Source organism: Oncorhynchus mykiss, chromosome 24 (genome assembly GCF_057628025.1).
Source record: "Oncorhynchus mykiss isolate SJ-2025 chromosome 24, ASM5762802v1, whole genome shotgun sequence".
In the NCBI taxonomy this organism is placed as follows: domain Eukaryota; kingdom Metazoa; phylum Chordata; class Actinopteri; order Salmoniformes; family Salmonidae; genus Oncorhynchus; species Oncorhynchus mykiss.
In genome coordinates this window covers 9020376-9042968 of record NC_143045.1, presented here as the reverse complement: position 1 = coordinate 9042968, position 22593 = coordinate 9020376, and the positions used below count along the sequence as shown (strand labels likewise).

At 41.3% G+C, this 22593-nt stretch overlaps 1 protein-coding gene across 1 annotated transcript in view; it reads right to left on the bottom strand.

Moving 5' to 3' along the window:
• Window positions 1-2843: 2843 nt before the first annotated feature.
• The window catches only part of LOC110503665 (immunoglobulin superfamily member 11), a 108778-nt gene continuing 89028 nt past the window's right edge, over window positions 2844-22593 (bottom strand). Inside the window, exons 3-7 of the mRNA XM_021582107.3 lie at window positions 17795-18002; window positions 17213-17368; window positions 15938-16060; window positions 10976-11123; window positions 2844-8350 (exon numbers count right to left, since the gene is read on the bottom strand). Coding sequence (XP_021437782.1) covers window positions 7825-8350; window positions 10976-11123; window positions 15938-16060; window positions 17213-17368; window positions 17795-18002 — 1161 coding nt within the window. The 3' untranslated portion in view covers window positions 2844-7824. The remainder of the gene's footprint in view (window positions 8351-10975; window positions 11124-15937; window positions 16061-17212; window positions 17369-17794; window positions 18003-22593) is intronic.

Genomic DNA, 22593 nt, shown 5'->3' with positions numbered 1-22593 from the left:
GGTGGTAGCGGGCTAATGACAGTGAGTAAGTTCAGGGCAGGTTACTGGGTGGAGGCCGGCTAGTGATGGTTATTTAACAGTCTGATGGTCTTGATTTAGAAGCAGTTTTTCAGTCTCTTGGTCCCAGCTTTGATCCACATGTACTGACCTCGCCTTCTTTCATAGCAGCATAACTTTCCCATTACCTTTTCCGATTGCAGTGTATGATATGCCATTTTGAATGTCTGAGTCTGTACTTTTATAAACTGTAAAGAACAGTTTTTGTTCAAAAAAATTACAATAACCTTAGGATCTTGTAACTAGTCACATTTGTATAAAGCATTGTATTATCACATATTATGATATGCCAGCTGGCACTAATACTGAAGAAATATATTTTTCTCCCAAGCAAACAATTTATACTTTGTATGCACCTTACTGTTTAATGTATGTGGGTTGCACTGTGGGTTGATGAGGTATTCAGAGAGTGCATTCTTATATGGCAATTTCATTTAGAGGCCAATTATTTTGCCCCTGCATCACCAAGCACCGGGCAGCAGTCTTCCTCTGCATCCCCAAGTCATGAATAACAAAGGCCTAAATAGGGCCAGAGCAGCCAGCCAGCCAGCCAGGAAAATAAAAATGGAGGCTATTACATGCTGGGTGTTCTGTAGATACACCACTGCTGCTAGCAGAAATTCGGATTTGGGCATGTAATGGATGTTCAAGTGCTTTCCTGAGAGAACCAGTGTGCATTCAAATTAAAACGCGAGGCCCTTTGATGGACTCAATTTGCTCACCTCATCCCTGGTTACCCATTTGTTTTTGAGATCATGTGATGGATGAAGGTGAGGTGTGTCGCTTTGGGGGTAGTGTTTGGGAAAGTTATTCTAATGTTATTCAAGTATTGGTGAAAGTTATACTAGAATTAACATTTGGCAAAACGGATGAAAGAGATTTTCCATTTGTTCAGCCATCGCTTTCCAATGCCCTCAGGTTGGATGACATTTACATTTAACCCAAATCAAACATAAACACAACTTTTCTCTTTGAGAAAGAAATACATGGAAAACCTATTCAATAGGGCCTTTAGAGTTTTGAGAATGTCGTCTAAACGTTCATTCAACGTGAGGAAAGGTTCTAGATCAACATTGATAAGCAAAACATACTTTGAGCCTTTTGAAAATATCAAGAAAGTCTGTCATTTACTTGTAAATCCTGAGCTATATATTTAAATATGATATGATACACTGAGACCTATAAAAAAAAAATGGGTCTTATCCAGCCAATGTAGAAAAGCCCCATATGCAGTGTCCCATCAGTCTCATGTATAGCAGCAGCAAGGCCACATGTATGGCATCTCATGTAAAACTCTGTATATCCATGGCCATCCTCTGACAGTTTAATAAAGTTAAAAGGTTTTTGCGGTGATCAACAGTGGGAGGTGCTTAAATTATACTCCAGATTGTCTTTCCTGGCTGTAAATACATTTATAAGGGTTAAGAAGGAGAGAGCAGGGAGATCAGGGAGGATAAAAACACAGCCATAACCAACCCTTTAAGAGCTATGGCCCAGTGTGAAGGTTGTAATATGTTGTGTGGACGTTGATCATATGTTGTGCTTCATGTTATCCAAGTCCCCAATAAATAACACAAATCTTCACCCCCCCCCCCCTCCCCCCAATAGCTCACACCGCTTGTCTCAAGTGCAAATTCACTAATTGAGCGATATCTCTAAGAATACCAATTTCTCTTATCACAGCAGAGCTAGTGCCTCTGTTACAAACCATCCCTCATAGGATTCCATTGGAGGAGGAAGGTAAAAAAAAAAGGACATAGTATGGCGAGCAACACCTTGAGGATTATTGTGTTTTAAATATGCTTTTTGCCATTGCTCCAATATATGAATATAGTTGATTACTCAAACTAACTGCAGGGTGTTTGGCTAATCTAAATCCTTCAGCAACTATTCACTGACTTATTCAGAATTATTGCAGATCCAGATTCATTCGTAATTATTTTAATTTGATTTATTTTAAAAATGTTTCATTAAACCAAATAAGAAATAGTGTCACGAGGAATTAAATACACAGGGAATAACAATAATGAGTATGTTGACTCTATTGCTTCCCACAGTTGTGTCAAGTTGGTTGGATGTTTTTTGGGTGGTAGACCATCGTTCATACACACAGGAAACTGTTGAGTGTGAAAAACCCAGCAGCGTTGCATTTTTTGACACAAACCACAAGCCTGGTACCTACTACCATACCCCATTTAAATGCACTTGATTCTTTTGTCATGCCCATTCACCCTCTGAATGGCAAACATCCACAATCCATTCAATTCAGTCTCAATTGTCTCATGGCATGGACATCCAACCAACTTGACACAACTCTGGGAAGCATTGAAGTCAACATGGGCCAGCATCCCTATTGAACACTTTCGACACCTTTTCGAGTCCATACCCTGCCAAATTGAGGCTGTTCTGAGGGCAAAATGGGTGTAACTCAATATTAGGAAGGTGCTCCTGTAACCGATGTGAAATGGCTAGCTAGTTAGCGGTGGTGCGCGCTAATAGCGTTTCGATCGGTGACGTCACTCGCTCTGAGACCTTGAAGTAGTGGTTCCCCTTGCTCTGCAAGAGCCACAGCTTTTGTGGAGCGATGGGTAACGATGCTTCGAGGGTGACTGTTGATGTGTGCAGAGGGTCCCTGGTTAAAGCCCAGGTAGGGGCGGGGAGAGGGACAGAAGCTATACTGTTACACTCCTAATGTTTGGCATACTCGGTGTATACTACCAATAAGATCAGCTGTATTCCTAAAATAATAAGTCTTAAAATGACTAAGTCAATTAACACAACTACAGTTAGAATGTATTAACAATATTTATTAATTACAACTTCCAGTGTTAATGTCATATTTCATATCAATCCAACTTTTAAACACAATATATATTTTACATATTTACAATGTTTACTATTGGCAATATATCTATATACACATGAACTTTTGGCCACAGCAGACAATCCACCATCACTTGTCTGGGTTTAGTTCAAGTAGTTGTGTTTCAGGCCAGGTTCATTAAGGGACAAATCCTAACTAACTATTAAGTTGAATTTTGACTTAGTCTCCCATTGACATCAATGCTTGACTAAGTAAACATTTAAGTGGAAGTTAGGATTCGCCCCAAGAGATGTCTAACCGAGGAAACAGATACCCATACCTCATCTGACATGAACCTGTGGCTCTTTAAAAATCGTTTTCAGAGATAAAGAGCAGATGTGTCTGTCTGTCTGACCAGACACAACAAGCTAGTGAACAACCCCGGGTTTTCAGCAGAGTACATTCACACTGCCTCAGAAAGTATTCACACCCCTTGACTTTTCCCATGTTTTGTTGTGTTACAGCCTGAATTTAAAATGGATTCAATTTAGATTTTTTTTTTTTGTCACTCGCCTACACACAATGCTCCATAAAGTGTAATTGTGTTTTTAGAAAAGTTCGCAAATTAATTAACTGAAAATTAGAAATGTCTTGAGTCAATAACTATTCAACCCCTTTGTTATGGCAAGCATAAATAAGTTCAGGAGTAAAAATGTGCTCACATATATTATGTATTATGTAATGTTTCATGTATTGTGTGGACCCCAGGAAGAGTAGCTAATGGGGATCCTAATAAAATACCAATACCAACAATACGTTGCATGGATTCACTCTGTGTGAAATATTAGTGTTTAGCATGATTTTTTAAAATGGCTACCTCATCCCTTTACCCCACACATACAATACCCCACACATACAATCAGTCGAGCAGTGAATTTTAAACACAGATTCAACCACAAAGACCAGGGAGGTTTTCCAATGCCTCGCAAACAAGGGCACCTAATGGTAAATGGGTGAAAACAAAGCAGATATTAATGATCCCTTTGAGCATGGTGGAGTTATTAATTACACTTTGGGTGGTGGATCAATACACCCAAGTCACTTCAAAGATACAGGTGTCCTTCCTAACTCAGTTGCCAGAGAGGAAGGAAAGCTCTCAGGGATTTCACCATGAGGCCAATGGTGACTTTAAGAGTTAGTGTGATAGGAGAAACCTGAGGGTGGATCAACAACATTGTAGTTACTCCACAATACTAACCTAATTGGCTGAGTGAAAAGAAGGAAGCCTGTACAGAATACAAATACTCCAAACATGCATCCTGTTTGCAACAAGGCACCAAATTAACACTGCAATGTGGCAAAGCAATGCACTTTTTGTCCTGAATACAAAGTGTTGTGTTGTATTAAATTTGCTCCAAACATATTACTGAGTACCACTCTCCATATTGTCAAGCATAGTGGTGGCTGCATCATGTTATGGGTATGTTTGCAATCATTAAGGACTAGTGAGTTTTTCAGCCAAGCACAAGCAAAATCCTAGAGGAAACCCTGGTTCAGTCTGCTTTCCACCAGACTCTGGAAGATGAATTCAACTTTCAGCAAGACAATAACCTAAAACACAAGGCCAAATCTGGAGTTGTTTACCAAGAACACAGTGAATGTTCCTGAGTGGCCAAGTTATAGTTCTGACAGCTGACAGCAAATCAGCTTGAACATCTCTTTTTATTTATCTGTTATTTTACCAGGTAAGTTGCCTGAGAACACATTCTCATTTGCAGCAACGACCTGGGGAATAGTTACAGGGGAGAGGAGGGGGATTAATGAGCCAATTGTAAACTGGGGATTATTAAGTGACCGTGATGGTTTGAGGGCCAGATTGGGAATTTAGCCAGGACACCAGGGTTAACGCCCCTACTCTTACGATAAGAGTCATGGGATCTTTAATGACCTCAGAGAGTCAGGACAGCCGTTTAATGTCCCATCCGAAAGACAGCACCCTACACAGGGCAGTGTCCCCAATCACTGCCCTGGGGCATTGGGATATCTTTTTTAGACCAGAGGAAAGAGTGCCTCCTACTGGCCCTCTAACACCACGTCCAGCAGCATCTGGTCTCCCATCCAAGAACTGACCAGGACCAACCCTGCATAGCTTCAGAAGCAAGCCAGCAGTAGTATGCAGGGTGGTATGCAGTGGTATGCTTTCAAGTCTATGGAAAGACTTGAAAATGGCTGTCTAGCAATGATCAACAACCAGCTTGAAGAACTTTGAAAATAATAATGTTCCAAGTATTGTACAATCCAGGTGTGCAAAGCTCTTGGAGACTTACCCAAAAAGCCTGACAGCTGTCATCACTGCCAAAGGTGATTCTCAGGGGTGTGAATACATACAGTATGAATATTAGATATTTCTGTATTTCCTTTTCAAAAAATTCAGGCTGTAACAACAAAATGTGGAATAAGTCAAAGGGTATGCATACTTTCTGAAGGCACTGTACATTTGAGTACATACATAAATCATATGGATGCACTCTGATGTTGAAACAAGTCTCCAAACGCCAAACATACGCAAAGAATACTCTCCAAAGTTGTGAGTATTACCTGATCATACCCAACAGTGTTTTAGTCATAGCCGATTTGAGTTCAAATCAAGCAATATCTTTTGAATGATTAAGTCATGAATATAATCTTGGTTCCCTGACAGATGGAATGAGACATAACACATAAGCCAATGAGCAGGGACCTCAGCCAATGAGCAGAGTGTGAGAGAAAAGGAACCGTTTGATAAAGATCTTGTACATCAACAAGTCCTCCTAATGTGGTTCACCTGTTTGGTCTTTATTGCTTCAGGACGGAAAGTTGCGCTCACCATCCTCGTTGATTTACTTGAGGAGGTTCAATTGAATGCGTCTAATGGATTCTTACTGGAGCGTATTTCAATGAACTTCAATAACACTCAGCTTTGAGCACACTGAATGGCCAAATTCATACGGTAGAGAACACAGCTATCATTGAGTACAGTCTATGTAGACTGAACGGAGAAAGATCCTGACACCAAATACAGGAGGCGCTTTTTCTCAAGAGTGAAGTGTTTTTAAGGTTACCCGAAAATGAACAGTATCATTTTATTTTATTTAATATCACACAATATCAATATTGTCTTTCAAGTGAAAGATCAAGTTGAATATTAGTAGGACTTTCAATGCAAAGAGCAGGATAGATAATATTGTAAAATTCACATAAAACATAAAATCGTTCGTTTTCAGGTCTAAAAACTTTCCCCCCAAAAAAATATGGCCCTCCGAAACATTCTGATTCTACCTCAATAGCAACACTTTACAACACTGCTGTAAACAAACCTAGATATTTCATACAGGTGGTATTCCCTTTATTTTCAACTATCATTGTGGATAATTAGTGCTGGGATTTTGGAGCTGTAAGAAAAATCCAACTGCCCTGGAAATCAATTGGTAGAGTTTGTTTACACTAGGGTTACATTATTAATATTATTATTATTACTATCAAGAGACGCAGACAGTCGTTTTAGTATACGGGTTTCTGCGAGACATTTTGTATGAATTGCACCGCCCAAACTTGCAGCTCCACCCTCAGAGGGCTCCTACAGACGTCCCTTCTTAACAAACGCAAGACAACCGTCCACAAAACCCAGTTCAGTGTCTGTTGACAGAAATGAAAAGACCTCTTGAGTTAAGACACGCGAGTTGTAAAATATGTATCCATTGGGAATAAAAGTATTTATTTTCAATTCACAACCTAGCCTACCAGTAGTTGCAACATTGACAGTAGGTACAGAACAGGGATTGTTAGCATTCTCAAGGGAAATCCCCTTTAAATAGCATTTTTCTTAGAAAGGATGTATGAAATACGATGTTTTATTGTCAAAGCAGCACCGATGTGAGATTTGGATTTTTGTTAAAAACGAATCAGCAGCATGTTTACGATAGCACATACTTCCATAGACACTGTCAGTATATCTCAAACTGCAGATTCAAGTTTCAGGGAAAGTTTTTAATTGTTTTTATATATAATAGAATATTGAGGTAAAACCATAATTATCAATACTGGATCTAATCAATATAAATGTTGAACCCTTACAAGTTTGAGCTGGAGCGGCTACGGTATATCTCTCCCATTCGGAACACTGTAGAGGTCAGGGGACGCATTCAGTAAGACCGTTCTATAATAAGACATTTCTTCAGAGGAGTTGGTGATGAAAGTGTGCTACTGTGCAAAAACAAATGAACATGCTGAAGTTGGAACTAATGGACAGAATCAGAAAACCCCTGTCCAATTACGGGACCAGCCTACTGTGTTGTGCCATTCTGTGTCTCTGCTATTTGGTACTTCAGCAGAAATCCCTTCCGTAACTCTCTGCTCTTCTAAGGCCATTCCCACCGCCATGGTTCTGTTCATGTAAGACCACTGCAGTGAATCGAAGAACATCTCTGTCATTTTTTTAAGATAGGAAACAATTATTATCACCGCAATAGCTGAGTGATATGAAATAATAGCAAGAATCTGGTTGTTAGTTTTCAATGGAATATACATGCACGATCGGATGCCTCTTCCTGGGGACTTGCAGGATTCGGAGTGTCTAGATGTGGTTAAAACAGACATTAAACGGTTAATGCTCACTGTCGTGATGAGTCCAAAACCCACAGCCAGAATCACCTGAAAAGTCAGAAGATTATGTGTAATTTTTGTGCGATAATCCCATTGGTTACAGCCATTTAATCCAAGGAAACAGTGCGAGACAACCACACCCAAGAAGAGATACAAAACCAACCAATAGGAATAGAACACCTGGAGCTGCTTTTAAATGGGGTCCTGTACTTGGAGATGTTGGCATTAGATGAAGTCGGTATTGTAAAATCCTGTTTATGAGTTAAAAAGGGAGAATCAGAGAAGTAGGGAGGCAGGCTGGTTCAGCCCAGTAACAGTTTACTTTAGACCAGAGAGCCTGCTCTGCTCTGGGCTGGCACCATGACGGGCACGGCGCCCATGCGCTCCAGCGTGGCCTGGCTTACAGCGTACGAGTGTGTGTACCCGCCATGCGATGCCACCGTCACGGGCTTCAGGCTCACCGAGCCATTGCTGCGCACCATGGTGGGAGGGGAGGGGGCGGAGTTGGTGGTGACCACTAGAGTCTTAGGCGGGGGGAGTGTGTGGCTACCATTAGAGTAGGCCTGGCGGGCAAGGGGTGCGGAGCCCGGCGGAGCTAGCGTCCCGTGTCCTGTGTGCGCTGCATGTCCCCCCGTTTGACCTGTGTGACCCGCCTGCCCCGTAGAGAATGTCTGGCGCGTGTCGCCGTTGTAGCGGGTGTAGGAGTTGGTGTCGTAGTTGGGCTTGGGGTTGTGCCAATAGCGGCTGTTGTAGGTGTTGGTGGACGTCAGGGTGTCGTTCTCAGAGGATGAGGCGTCGGCGTGAAACGCTTTCACTGAAGCCGACCTCTTAGGGGGCAGGTCGTCCTCCCTGTAAAGCACAAAGGGCACAGGGAGGTCACTATAGGGTTAACAGTTTTTCATATCCAATTCAATCTCTTAAGTAATATGTCACTCTTTATCGTATTTCCATCAACATCATATAACATCTACTGTTCAAAACTTTGGGGTCACTTAGAAATGTCCTCGTTTGTGAAAGAAAATGCATTTTTTGACCAATAAAATGACATCAAATTGATCAGAAATACAGTGAGGACATTGTTAATGTATTAAATGACTATTGTAGCTGGAAATGGCAGATTTTTTTATGGAATATCTACATAAGTGTACAGAGGACCATTATCAGCAACCATCACTCCTGTGTTCCAATGGCATGTTGTGTTAGCTAATCCAAGTGAATAATTTTAAAAGGCTAATTGATCATTAGAAAACCCTTTTGCAATTATGTTAGCACAGCTAAAAACTGTTCTGATTTAAAGAAGCAATAAAACTGTCCGACATTAGACTATTTAAGTATCTGGAGCATCAGCATTTGTGGGTTCGAATACAGGCTCAAAATGGCCAGAAACAAAGAGCTTTCTTCTGAAACTCGTCAGTCTATTCTTGTTCTGAGAAATGAAGACTATTCCATGCGAGAAATTGCCAAGAAACTGAAGCTCTCGTACAACGCTGTGAACTACACCCTTCACAGAACAGAGCAAACTGGCCCTAACCAGAATACAAAGAGAGGTGGGAGGCCCAGGTGTGCAACTGAGCAAGAGGACAAGTACATTAGAGTGTCTAGTTGGAGAAACAGACACCTCACAAGTCCTCAACTGGCTTCATTAAATAGTACCCGCAAAACACACGTCAACAGTGAAGAGGCGACTCCGGGATGCTGGCCTTCTAGGCAGAGTTCCTTTGTCCAGTGTCTGTGTTCTTTTTCCCATCTTAGTCTTTTATTTTTATTGGCCAGTCTGAGATATGGCTCTTTCTTTGCAACTCTGCCTAGAAGGCCAGAATCCCAGAGTCACCTCTTCACTGTTGACATTGAGACTGGTGTTTTGCAGATACTATTTAATGAAGCTGCCAGTTGAGGACTTTCAGCTGTATTAACATAATTGCAAAATTGTTTTTTTTTTTGCTAACACAACGTGCCATTGGAACACAGGAGTGATGGTTGCTGATAATGGGCCTCTGTACGCTTATGTAGATATTCCATTTTAAAAAATCTGCTGTTTCCAACTACAATAGTAATTTACAACATTAACAATGTCTACACTGTATTTCTGATCAATGTGATGTTATTTTAATGGACTAAATGTTTTATTTACTTTCAAAAACGAGGACATTTCTAAGTGACCCCAAACTTTTGAATGGTAGTGGTGCTTTTACGTTAACAAGTGTGTTGCACCATCCAAATATCATCTTAATACACAATTAGGTTTCCCTTCTAATTCTGTTCAGTCATTGCCCTATGAAGTCATCTGCAGCTTACGTTCTACTGGGTTTTCTTTTTTGTCTTCTTCATGTTTGACTGTGCTGTCAATGAAAACGCTAGTCGGAAATGGACTCATAATTGCAAATAGTGGGATTGGTTTAAAAATGTTTCTTTCAAGGTTATGAACATATAAATAAGCACATCCATTTGCAACACCAGTCTGAGCAGTCAGTGTTCCTTACTGCAAATGTTTAATGTAAAAACATTTCCGAGAAGGTTTTGTGTTTGAACTCTACTAATTAGATAGAACACTGTTTTGAACACTCTCTCGTCGCAGATAAAAACTTAGTGGACCTGATACCGATGTGGATGTCTCTGATATCAAAAGGGATTTAAGTCAGACAGTCTATTAAATGAACATGCACTGTGCATGACTTATCTTACAAATGTATAGTTAAACAGCTACAGTATGGGGCACCTTTTTGGCACACCTACATTAGCCAGAGAGATAATATTTACTTCTGGCTTCAGATGAGCCACAGTGGCCTGTTGTGTTTCATGATATTATAAATGCAATACTTGGTATCCTATTAGTCGGAATAGTGCTTGTAATGATTGGAATGGCCAAAATAAAATAAATACAAGTGGTTAAAACTGGAATTTTAAAAAAATGGTTTAAACTTTGTATCACTCTATCACTTCCACAGCTTGGTCCTGATACATTGTGTTTCCATTTTGTTTGATTTGTCAGTGGTATTAAGTGCAGAGGCACCACACTGAGACCACATTTAAATTCAGGGACATTACCAACACCCAAATGAGGCAGATGTTATCCCACTCGCTCAGAGCTGAAACATTTCAACAATGATTTATCTTCAAATTGATTTATGAAGTAATTTAGAGGAAGAATAGCAGGCCATTAATATAAGCGACAAAGAATTCACATAGTATTTGAAATGACAAATTGGGGTGCGATGAAGAAAAGTTTGAACACCTTAACAAATGGATAGAACTGGATAAAAACTAACTTCAAAAGGGTAATCATCCAATTTCAAAGATACAGTATATCTCCGTTTTCAACACTTGTCGACTACATAGTCTATGTAGCCTATCAAATGCACGGCACCAGAACAGATACGGTGAGTTCAAAGTCTAATGTTTAGACTAGTGTGTTGCTATAGATGGACAGAGAGGTGCGGGAAATGGAAGAAAACAGGAAGTCAATGGAAAACCCACCTGATCTCGTTGGGTATCTCCTCCTCCTCATATTTGTTCTTGTTCTTCCAGTAGAAGAGTGTCACCAGCACCAGTAGAGAGCAGATGATGACAGCCAACACGCCCGTGGCGATGGTGCCAGCTATGAGACCCACACTCTGGGGCTGGGCTGAAGGACCAGGGGAGGGAGAGAGAGAGAGACTAAGTCCTGGGGTCATGTTCATTAAGTACAAAACAGAAAAAAATGAACTACCTGAACCTCTCAAACATGAAACGCTTGTTTAACAATACATAACGTTTTGTTCGGTTTTCTCTAATGAACGGGACCTAGATCACACACGATCGGTCATGCCTGGACAACAGCTACTGCTAGCTCCTGAAACTCAGCACAAACACCTATTCATCCGTGGCATGAAGCCACTCGAGTAAGCCCTGCATTATGACATGAATAAAACATTGAGGAGCTTTGGTTGAACGCCAACAAAATGCCCCGTGGTTCTCCAGGACCTGTAATGATGTCCTCACCCACCCCCCCCCCCCCCCCCCCCCCCCCCACCCCCCCCGGGTAAACACTTTGAAGAGGGAAGCACGGAGGGAGGGATGGAGAAGAAAAGCTGTGTTCACAGGGAGTTTGTGCTGTCTGTGAATATTTCTTAATGAGTTAAATACACACAGCGGTCCCTGTCTATTTGATCAGGCAACTTTTCATTTGTGCCAACAAAGCTACATGCACTAATATGTTAATACAGTACATTGAATATATCCATGGATGCAAATGGCTCTATTATGCTACCATAGTGGATTGGAGGAAAGATTTACTTGGACTGAAGTGGGATTTCATTTGGATGTCTATTAGGATGTTTGAATTTTAGCATAATATCTGAACCATAATATCTATGATACCTGTACCATTGTGCTTTTATCAGAAAACGATGTGTTAGTGAGTTTTAAAAACCACAACAGATGTGTATTAATACTAGCAATTTCCACTATGAGGGCCGTTTAGGTCAGTCTTTTGTTCTACAGATCAGAGAGAGTAGTACAGTGGAAGGTGTTTAACCATACATGCTGCAACATACGCTGGGAGAATGATGCTGTCGTTGTTGACAGCTGAACAGATTGCTGAGTGGCGATAAAGATTTTATAGGATCACTCTACTGATCTAACAGTTGGTCCCCTCCCTGACAGACAGACATACAGACAGCCCCCCCGTGCCTCTGTCAGAGCACTCACCACAGCCACAGCTGCCCCGCGGTTGACAAACGGTGACAACCGGTGGCATGCCATTTACTCCTTGACAGTCACAAACCCCAAATGAGCCACTCACTAAATTTGCCACTGGTGTCAGCGACTGACTACTCTAAGGCAGGGTCAGGCGAGTGCAGTAGCAGCATAATAACTCAGGTGACAGTGTTACTACCCACTGGCAGGGGTGGAATTGGGAGAGGGGGAGCGTGGGAACAACGTTTTCCTGGAGTCGCTGAAGGATAGGACTAAAAAACAAACAAAATATAACTAATGTAAAATTGACTGTCCATGAAATGTATGTAGTATGTATAAACTGGAAGTGGAAGACAAATTATTGTTGTCCATTAATTTACTCCAATTAGGGGAGGGGAGGTATGGTGAGAACATTTACAAAAAAATATACAGAACCAGTCAAAAGTTTGGACACACCTACTCATTCAAGGGTTTTCGTTATATTTACTATTTTCTACATTGTAGATGTCACGTGTGCTCCCTCTCAGGCCTCTAGGTCACCAGGCTACTCGTTATGGCGCACACCTGTCACCATCGTTACGCACACCTGCGCGTCGTCAGACTCACCTGGACTCCATCACTTCCTTGATTACCTGCCCTATATATGTCACTCCCTGTGGTTCCTTCCCCAGTCGTCATTGCTTCTGTTTCATGTCTGTGCGTTGTTTGAGGATCTTGTTTTGTATTATCCTCTGTTTATTTTATTAAAACACTCACTCCCTGAACTTCCTTCCCGACTCTCAGCACACATCAATACAGTAGATTAATAGTGAAGACATCAAAACTATGAAATAACACATATGGAATCATGTAGTAACCAAAAAAGTGTTAAACAAATCAAAATATATTTCAGATAATTCAAATTAGCAACCCTTTGCCTTGATGAAAGCTTTGCACACTCTTGGCATTCTCTCAGCCAGCTTCATGGAATGCATTTCAATTAGCAGTCTTGTTTGAGCCAATCAGTTGTGATGTGACAAGGTAGGGGTGATATACAGAAGATAGCCCTATTTGGTAAAAGACCAAGTCCATATTATGGCAAGAACAGCTCAAATAAGCAAAGAGAAAAGACAGTCCATCATTACCTAAAGACAGGTCAGTCAATACGGACGATTTGCAGTGCAGTCGCAAAAACTATCAAGCGCTATGGTGAAAATGGCTCTCATGATGACCACCACAGGAAAGGAAGACCCAGAGTTATCTCTGCTGCAGAGGATACATTCCTTAAAGTGAACTGCACCTCAGATTGCAGCCCAAATAAATGCTTCATAGAGTTCAAGTAGCAGATACATCTCAACAGCAGCTGTTCAGAAGAGACTGCATGAATCAGGCCTTCATGGTTAAATGGTCAAAAACTACTAAAAGACACCAATAAGAAGACGAGACTTGCTTGGGTCAAGAAACACGAGCAATGGACATTAGACCGGTGGAAATCTTTCCTGTGGTCTGATGAATCCAAATTTGAGATTTTTGGTTCCAACCGCTGTGTCTTTGTGAGACACAGAGTAGGTGAATGGATGATCTCTGCATGTGTAGTTCCCACCTTGAAGCATGGAGGAGGAGGTGTGATGGTGTGGTGGTGCTTTGCTGGTGACACTCAGTGATTTATTTAGAATTTAAGGTATACTTAACCAGCATGGCTACCACAGCATTCTGCAGCAATACGCCATCCCATCTGGTTTGCACTTAGTCCCACTATCATTTGTTTTTCAACAGGACAATGACACAACACACCTCCAGGCTGTGTAAGGGCTATTTGACCAAGAAGGAGAGTGTTGGAGTGCTGCATCAGATGACCTGGCATCCACAATCACCCGACCTCAACCCAATTGAGATGGTTTGGGATGAGTTGGACCGGGAAGTGAAGGACAAGCAGCCAACAAGTACTCAGCATATGTGGGAACTCCTTCAAGAATGTTGGAAAAGCCTTCCAGATGAAGCTTGTTGAGAGAATGCCAAGAGTGTGCAAAGCTGTCATCAAGGCAAAGTTTGGCTACTTTGAAGAATCTAGAATCTAAAATATATTTTGATTTGATTTATTTAACACTTTTTGGTTACTACACTACCGTTCAATTGTTTGGGGTCTGGTTTTAGTAAGAAAAGCACATTTTTTGTCCATTTAAAATAACATCACATTTATCAGAAATACAGTGTAGACATTGTTAATGTTGTAAATTAGTATTGTAGCTGGAAACGGCTGATTTCTAATGGATATCTACATAGGCGTACAGAGGACCATTATCAGTAACCATCACTCCTGTGTTCCAATGGCACGTTGTGTTAGCTAATCCAAGTTCATCATTTTAAAAGGCTAATTGATCATTAGAAAACACTTTTGCAATTATGTTAGCACAGCTGAAAACCGTTGTCCTGATTAAAGAAGCAATATAACTGGCCTCTTTAGACTAGTTGAGTATCTGGAGCATCAGCATTTGTGGGTTCGATTACAGGCTCAAAATGGCCAGAAACAAAGAACTTTCTTCTAAAAGAGGCGACACCAGGATGCTGGCCTTCTAGGCAAAGTCCCTCTGTCCAGTCCCTGTGTTCTTTTGCCCATCTTATTCTTTTTTTTTTGTATTGGCCAGTCTGAGATATGGCTTTTTCTTTGGAACTCTGCCTAGAAGGCCAGCATCCCGGAGTCGTCTCTTCACTGTTGACGTTGAGACTCGTGTTTTCCAGATACTATTTCATGAAGCTGCCAGTTGAGGACTTTTGAGGCATCTGTTTCTCAAACTAGACACTCTAATGTACTTGTCCTCTTGCTCAGCTGTGCACCGGGGCCTCCCACTCCTCTTTCTATTCTGGTTAGGGCCTGTTTGCGCTGTTCAGTGAAGGGAGTAGTACACATCGTTGTACGAGAGCTTCAGTTTCTTGGCAATTTCTTGCCTGGAATAGCCTTAATTTCTCAGAACAAGAATAGACTTACGAGTTTCAGAAGAAAGTTCTTTGTTTCTGGCCATTTTGAGCCTGTAATCAAACCCACAAATGCTGATGCTCCAGATACTCAACTAGTCTAAAGAAGCCAGTTTTATTGGGTTTTCTAATGATCAATTAGCCTTTTAAAATGATTAACTTGGATTAGCTAACACAACGTGCCATTGGAAAACAGGAATGACGGTTGTTGAAAGTGGGCCTCTGTACGCTTACGTAACTATTCCATTAAAAAGCAGCCGTTTCCAGCTACAATAGACATTTACAACATTAACAATGTCTACATTGTATTTCTGGATCAATTTTATGTTATTTTAATAGACAAAAAATTGTGCTTTTCTTTCAAAAACAAGGACATTTCTAAGTGACCCCAAACTTTTGAATGGTAGTGTACATGATTCCACATGTTATTTCATAGTTTTGATGTCTTCACTATTATTCTACAATGTAGAAAACCCTTGAATGAGTAGGTGTGTCCAAACTTTTAACTTGTACTGTATATATTTACAAAAAATATATATGGGGTATTGGAAATGATGCAGACAATTACGTTGATAGAAGCCACAGTCTAACTGCAATATTAAAGCTGATCTACCCCTTCAAAAAAATTACAAATTTAAAAAAATTATAATAATCCTTGAGGAGTATATCCAGAGTGAAATAATCAATATTTTTAAGGTGAGGTCCAAGGATTTAACATTGATAAGTTCCGATTAGTGTTTTTTAAAATGTTTTATTTCGAGTGGTACTGCACAAAGCCTTGCTTATGTCATCATTATGTTGAGTACTTACGTGCCACAACCTGCAGGTTGAGTAGACAGGTGCTCTTGGCGATGGCGTTGGAGGCTGTACACTGGTACAGACCAGAGGTACTGGTACTGATGTTCCTCAGTGTTACGGTCCCTTGCATCTGGTCTGGGGTTTAAACACAAACCATGCCAGTCTAGGGTTAAAACATCACCGGGAAACACCATCCACAATCTCAGAACAAATAGACAAGACACAAAAACATCTAATTAAAATACATTGGGATTAAATATGAATGATATTCCTTTAGGACTAATAATTAATGTAACCATTTGCTTGTAACGTGTTCCAAAACATTCATACATTACTTACATAATTGAAATAACCAAAATCATTTCAAAATCATTTAGGCAGTGGAAATTATTGTTGAGCACATCTTATTTAGTATTATGCAGATATGTTACTTTACATAACAGCTTTATTCAACTTGCTTTAGGATATGGTACTGTAACTGGGACTACTGGCAAAAACCCAATAGAGGGCACCAAATCACTTACCGTAAAATGGCTGGTGTACATTATATTTCTGTGCCTTGCTGATATAAACTAAATTACAGCGCCGTTGTTCATACGTCTGATAATTTATGGAGTATTACGTTATATTACACTACTGCCTTTAAGAAAAGGCTACCATAGGAGCTTGGAACAAACCACATAAGCACTTAATCCAGATTCCTGGCCTAGATTTCACCCCTAACCTCTTCTCTGTAACATGGGCTGTTTTGCAGACAGATATCATGGTTGCAGTGTTGGTACAGTTGATATCTACTGTGTAAAACAACACAGACAGGCAGGAGGAGGAGTGATGAAGGAAACCTAAGCCGATTAGTCCTTGTGGAGGGTAGCCTTGTGTTGAAGTGAGCAGTAGTGTAGTACGGTAAGAATCACACTGTGCTGTGATGACACAGCTGGAGAGAGAGAGGAGAGGCCACTGCACGGCTCACACACACACACAAAACTGGGTCCGTATTCAGAAGAAGAGTCTCAGCGTAGAGTGGTGATCTAGGATCAGTTTGCCTTGTAGATCATAATGAATAAAATGACTGGAACTGTTGACCAGCTGATCCTATATCAGCACTCCTACTCTGAGATGCTTTGTGAATGCAAGCCCTGAACTGGACCAGGGTGGGTGGTGGCACCCTGAGGGGCAGAGTTGGGGGGGCGGGTGGGCGGAAGCCACGGTGACGTTTACCAAAGATACTTGTTGATTTACCAGCGAAGGTGGGGCAAAAGGGCACGCCCACGGCCAGGGGTTTAATACCTTGCATGGCGGTGTGGGGCAGCTTGGGCAGCGACTCCAGTTTCACCCAGGTGTAGCTGGGCGTAGGGATCCCCTCCTCGCTGCTGCACATCAGCATGATGTCAGCGCCCACGTCCAGCGTGCCCTGGACACGGCATGAGGGCACCGACGGGGGCACTGGAGAGACAGAAAGGAGATAGATGGGTATAGTTAGCACCTTAGCAATCAGCACAGACAGGTCCTATCCTTCTGAAGAGGGATCGAGTCTTACATGTTGCGCTACATTTGAGTAATTTAACAGATGCTCCTATCTAAAGCAGGTCTTGTTCTTATAGTATCCACATACAGAACTGTGGTGTCCCAACATGCTACAAGAGTCATCTTTAAAACCAGCCTAGCACACTCATTTGTCGAAATAAATGTCATACAATAGAATTCTTACAATATGCAATGCGTTTACACGTCCTAGTTTTAATGCATCCATTTTATCACAGTAGGCTATGCACCGTAGCCTGGTCTGTAGTCAAGTTAGAGTTGCCAGGCTATATGTGCATAGTATGCAACCCCTTAATTGTAATTCTAATGCAGCAGAGTGTGTTTTACCCAGCACGGTGAGGCCGATGACCCCGATGTTGCGCCCCCCTCTGTCGGGGAGGTTGTTGACCAGGCACTGGTAAGTCCCCGTGTCTGACAGCTGGGTGTTGTTGATGAAGATAGAGGCACTTGTACTCGGCATGGTGGCCACGAAACCCACCCGGCCGTTTAAGTGGTTGGCTAGACTGAACACTTGGCCACCTTGGTAGATGATCACCTGAGATGAGAAAGACAAAAGGCAGAAAGATTCACTCACACCGTTTCTATGGAATATCATTAGTTTGACCTAACAAAGATCATATGGATCGAAATGTTGGTCATTAGGTGGTCATTAGGAACGTACAGTGTGCAGGCCTTTCTGTTATTTTTCTAGCATGTGCGAATGACCACTTCTATTTCAATCAGAGATTTTCTGTCCACTGTACATCCGGATGCGAGTTCGTGAAACTGTGGCCAACTGTGTCCATCCTGGGTCAGCAGGGGAAAGTGCATTACCTAGATGTCAATTGATGCAGAGCTTTATACTGGGGTACAAACATAATGAATTGATTAATTTTGAGGAAATTAAATGTGAATGGAAAAACAATCACTGAGGTTAAATGTAATCATAGAAAGTTAATCAAAAACCTTTCTCTGCTACACACTAGAGATAATTCAACAAGCAATGTTTAATTAAGTTCATTAAAATGCAATACTTCATCCCACAGTTAAATAAAAACCAAACAACAGAGAATCAACAGCCAGGCAAGTGAGTGGATGAGGATTCTGGATACTGAAGGGTGCAGGTGCATCAAACAGTCACAAGAGGGCGACCTAGTGTTGCAGTATATACTGAAGCATCACTTGACAACTGAAAGGATGGAAGGTGGTCCATCCATGTATAACATAGATGTTCTTGAATGATAACACACAGAATATGATCATTTAAAAATATCCTGAACTATACAAGTATGTTACATTACAACAAGCATGAATTCAAGAGCAGCTTACAAGCTTTAAAATTGTGAGCAAAAAAGAGGGGCACACACAGCTCAATAGTCAACATACTGTTTCCATCACACACAACAAGGAAGTAAAACACCAAACTATGGGAACTATGGTAATAATATGAAGAAGCCTAGCCCCATTGACATGGTCAATTCATCTGCAATGCAATTTCTCCTCAGTAAAGTGATGCCAAAGTGGAAAAACATCCAGAAAAATACAAGTACTATTGAAATGAAACCTGTTGATTTGAGCTCTTCCAAGCTGCAGGTTTGAGAGTCGGAGGTGTTCAAACGCTTCTTGTTGCTTTGAACTCTGATAGACGCAGCCATTTGTGCGCACCTTCTAAATAAAAAAAAACACCTAACCCTTCAGCCAGGCACACAAAAGCATGCTGGGGAATCAGGGAGGCTATTCAGCTGTGTTTGAAAGAACACCCATTGAACTGTCCTGTTCAAAGGACCCAGGGATTCACAGAACCATCTCAGTAACGCTGCGTGATGTTCTCCCCTCTCCCTTCCTCCCTCCATCCCTTCCTGTATCCCTCCCTCCAACCGGCTGCTTAACTGCGTGTAAATTGCGGCGCCGCAGTTTCCTGAGCGCTGTACGCTCCAGTGTGCAAATGGCAGTGATCCCTAGTAAGAACTGCCATGGACCCAAAGACCATGTCCACTGCCATATTCCTCTTGCTATCCCATCCCCTCTCCCTGTAAACCAATGAACAACCCCCGCTCCCAACATTCTCATCAGCCATGACATGGGTTGTATTCATTAGGGCAAAACGTTGCAAAATGTTGAAAACAAGCGTTTCTCATTGGGCAAGTTCAGATAGTATCGGCCCAATTTTCTTCCATTTCGTGCCTAGTGAACAGGATCCTGGTGTACGAACCTGGTCTGGATCATCTCCTATACCTCCTATAAAACCCAGCATCAGGATACAGCAGTGGTTTATTAGGGAGTAACGGAGAATGGACAGCTTAATTTCCAAGGCTCTACCCACCAGGCCTCACCGTCTGCACGCAGTCGGGCTTAAAGCGGGAATCAGCAGTTGAAACAATAACAAAGCGCCCTCCCACTGTTTCGCATAAAAACTGAGGGATGGGGCTAAAGAAATGTAACCACTCTCAAATTCATAGACAGATGCAAGTACTGACCATCCATGATATCAAATGTATAGTTTAAACCATATTTTGAGGCTATATAGTGTTTGTTTACATTTACTTTGTTTACAAACATTCGAGTAAAGCAAGCTTCTACTGTATTTTGAGTCCCGATGAAGTACAACAGTTGAACTAAGCTCATGAGGCATTTAAGTTATTTTCTACAAGAATCAATCGGTATATACAGTGACTTCGGAAAGACATTTTCCACATTTTGTTACGTTACAGCCTTATTCTCAAATAGATTAAATAAAACCATTTCCTTAGCAATCTACACACAGTACCCCATAATTCAAAGTGAAAACGTGTTTTTAGAAATTTTGCAAATGTATTAAAACCAGAAATACCATATTTACATAAGTATTCAGACCCTTTGCTACAGTATGAGACTCGAAATTGAGCTCAGGTGCATCCTGTTTCCATTGATCATCCTTGAGATGTTTATAAAACTTGATTGGAGTCCACCTGTGGTAAATGATTTGGAAAGGCACCATCCCTGCAGTGACCTGGCACCATCCCTACAGTGAATAATGGTGGTGACAGCATCATGTTGTGGGGATATTTTTCAGAGGCAGGGACTGGGAGACTAGTCAGGATTGAGGCAAAGACGAACTGAGCAAAGTAACAGAGAGATCATTGATGAAAATCTGCTCCAGAGCGCTCAGGACCTCAGACTGGGGCGAAGGTTCACCTTCCAACGTGACAATGATCCTAAGCACACAGCCAAGACAACACAGGAGTGACTTCGGGACAAGTCTCTGAATGTCCTTGACTGGCCCAGCCAGAGCCCAGATTTGAACCCAATCTAACATCTCTGGAGAGACCTAAAAATAGCTGTTCAGCCACGCTCCCCATCCAACCTGACAACACTTGAGAGGATCTGCAAAGAAGAATTGGAGAAACTCCCCAAATGCAGGTGTGCCATGCTAGTAGCGTCATACCCAGGAAGACTCGAGGCTGTAATCGCTGACAAAGGTGCTTCAACAAAAGTACTGAGTAAAGGGTCTGAATACTTATGTAAATGTGATATTTCAGTTTTCTATTATTAATAAATTAGCAAAAACAATCTAAAAACTAGTCTTTGCTTTGTCATTATGGGGTATTGTGTGTACAACATTTCTTAAAATCCGACCCATATACTATGTTCTTACAAAAAAGTGTTTTAAATTCCCTAGTACAGCCACTATTGAAGGCTATCAAATGCCTTCTCAATTATGTCCTCTGGTGGTCAAACTAGCACTAACTAGCATTAATGGTAAAAATGTCTCACACTTAAATAACGTGCCACAGAATTCTGCGGCACCATGCAAGCTGTGCTGCAGTACGCTGCATCTTTTAAAGTACAATCCACTGTAGGTTGATGAAGAAAAAATGTAATCACTTTCAGAGTAAGGCTGTAACCTAACAAAATGTGGAAAAAGGCAAAGGGTCTGTATCCACTGTATCCGTCCCAAAGTATATGTAGCTACTGCAGACTGCCCTTTTGATCTGAGGCTAAACATGGAAGATTAGAGTAAACAAACAGAAGAATTAGAAGAGCTCTCTTTGCGAAGTGAGCAGGGGGATATGATCGTCAGTCAGCCTAAAAGGTTGATGGTTGCTACGTGCTGAGTCTTTGAGGAGCCCGGCTGATGTTCTCACGTTTAATCTAAAGCTTGGTGAACAAAACTCTATCAACAACTTATTTACATCTTATTCATGACCTCAGGGATGGTCTTAAAGATACCAAATACACGAAGCAGTCAGAGGGAGTCTGCACTAATAAACAAACAGGTATGCATAGGCTTATGTCTGGCACGTGAGGAAAGGAAGAGTTAGTGTGCATTGTAAAGGCTTCCTTTCAGTCCATACAAGGGATACCGGTCCCAACATTAGAATACTGACGCCCAAAAGACTCGTCATTTGCTCAAAGTAAGGGTCCCACGAGGCCTGACATTTCCAGCGATAACACTCCTGTGGTTCTTTTAGAAAGAGTTATCGAATAAATTAATATAAATCATATCATTTTTATATCATATAAAATCATAAAATGGAATACTGTGATCAAACTTCACATGTGACATAACTTTGGACTTTAAATGACTGTACACTTTTCATTATTGCCTATTTTCGGTAAAAAAAAAAGGATGCGTGCGTCATACACTTACATTCATGAGATCATTTCAGAAATGATCCACGGTGTGTACGGCTCGAACCATAATCATTCACGACAGCCATTTCCTACAGAGTAGCCTTGCGCTGTCGCAACACTGGCAGCGGTGTACACTCAAACCACAGTGAACCTTTCAGACAGCCCACCAGACAACAGGAAGAAGCAGTACTAGCACGCTTGTGATAGAACTGGAAACAATGGCAAAGTTTCTCTATTTTGAAGCATTCACTGAACTTGCACCCGTACAAAATGTTGTTATGGTTAACGGCATTACTTTATATCACTGGTACTATTCCACGATTACTCTTAGGGAATAACTTCTGTAACTACCCTTTAATATGCATGTCAACTACAGACACTGACCCAGTACTTACCAAAGTGAAGTGGTAAGTACATTAGGTCATAATTGTATGTATTTATTAGCGTGTTACCGTGTAATTACAACTGGTTATTCTACGGGTATTGACCCATGTTTTGAACCAATCTATTGTAACAGGTGGACAATTGTACAC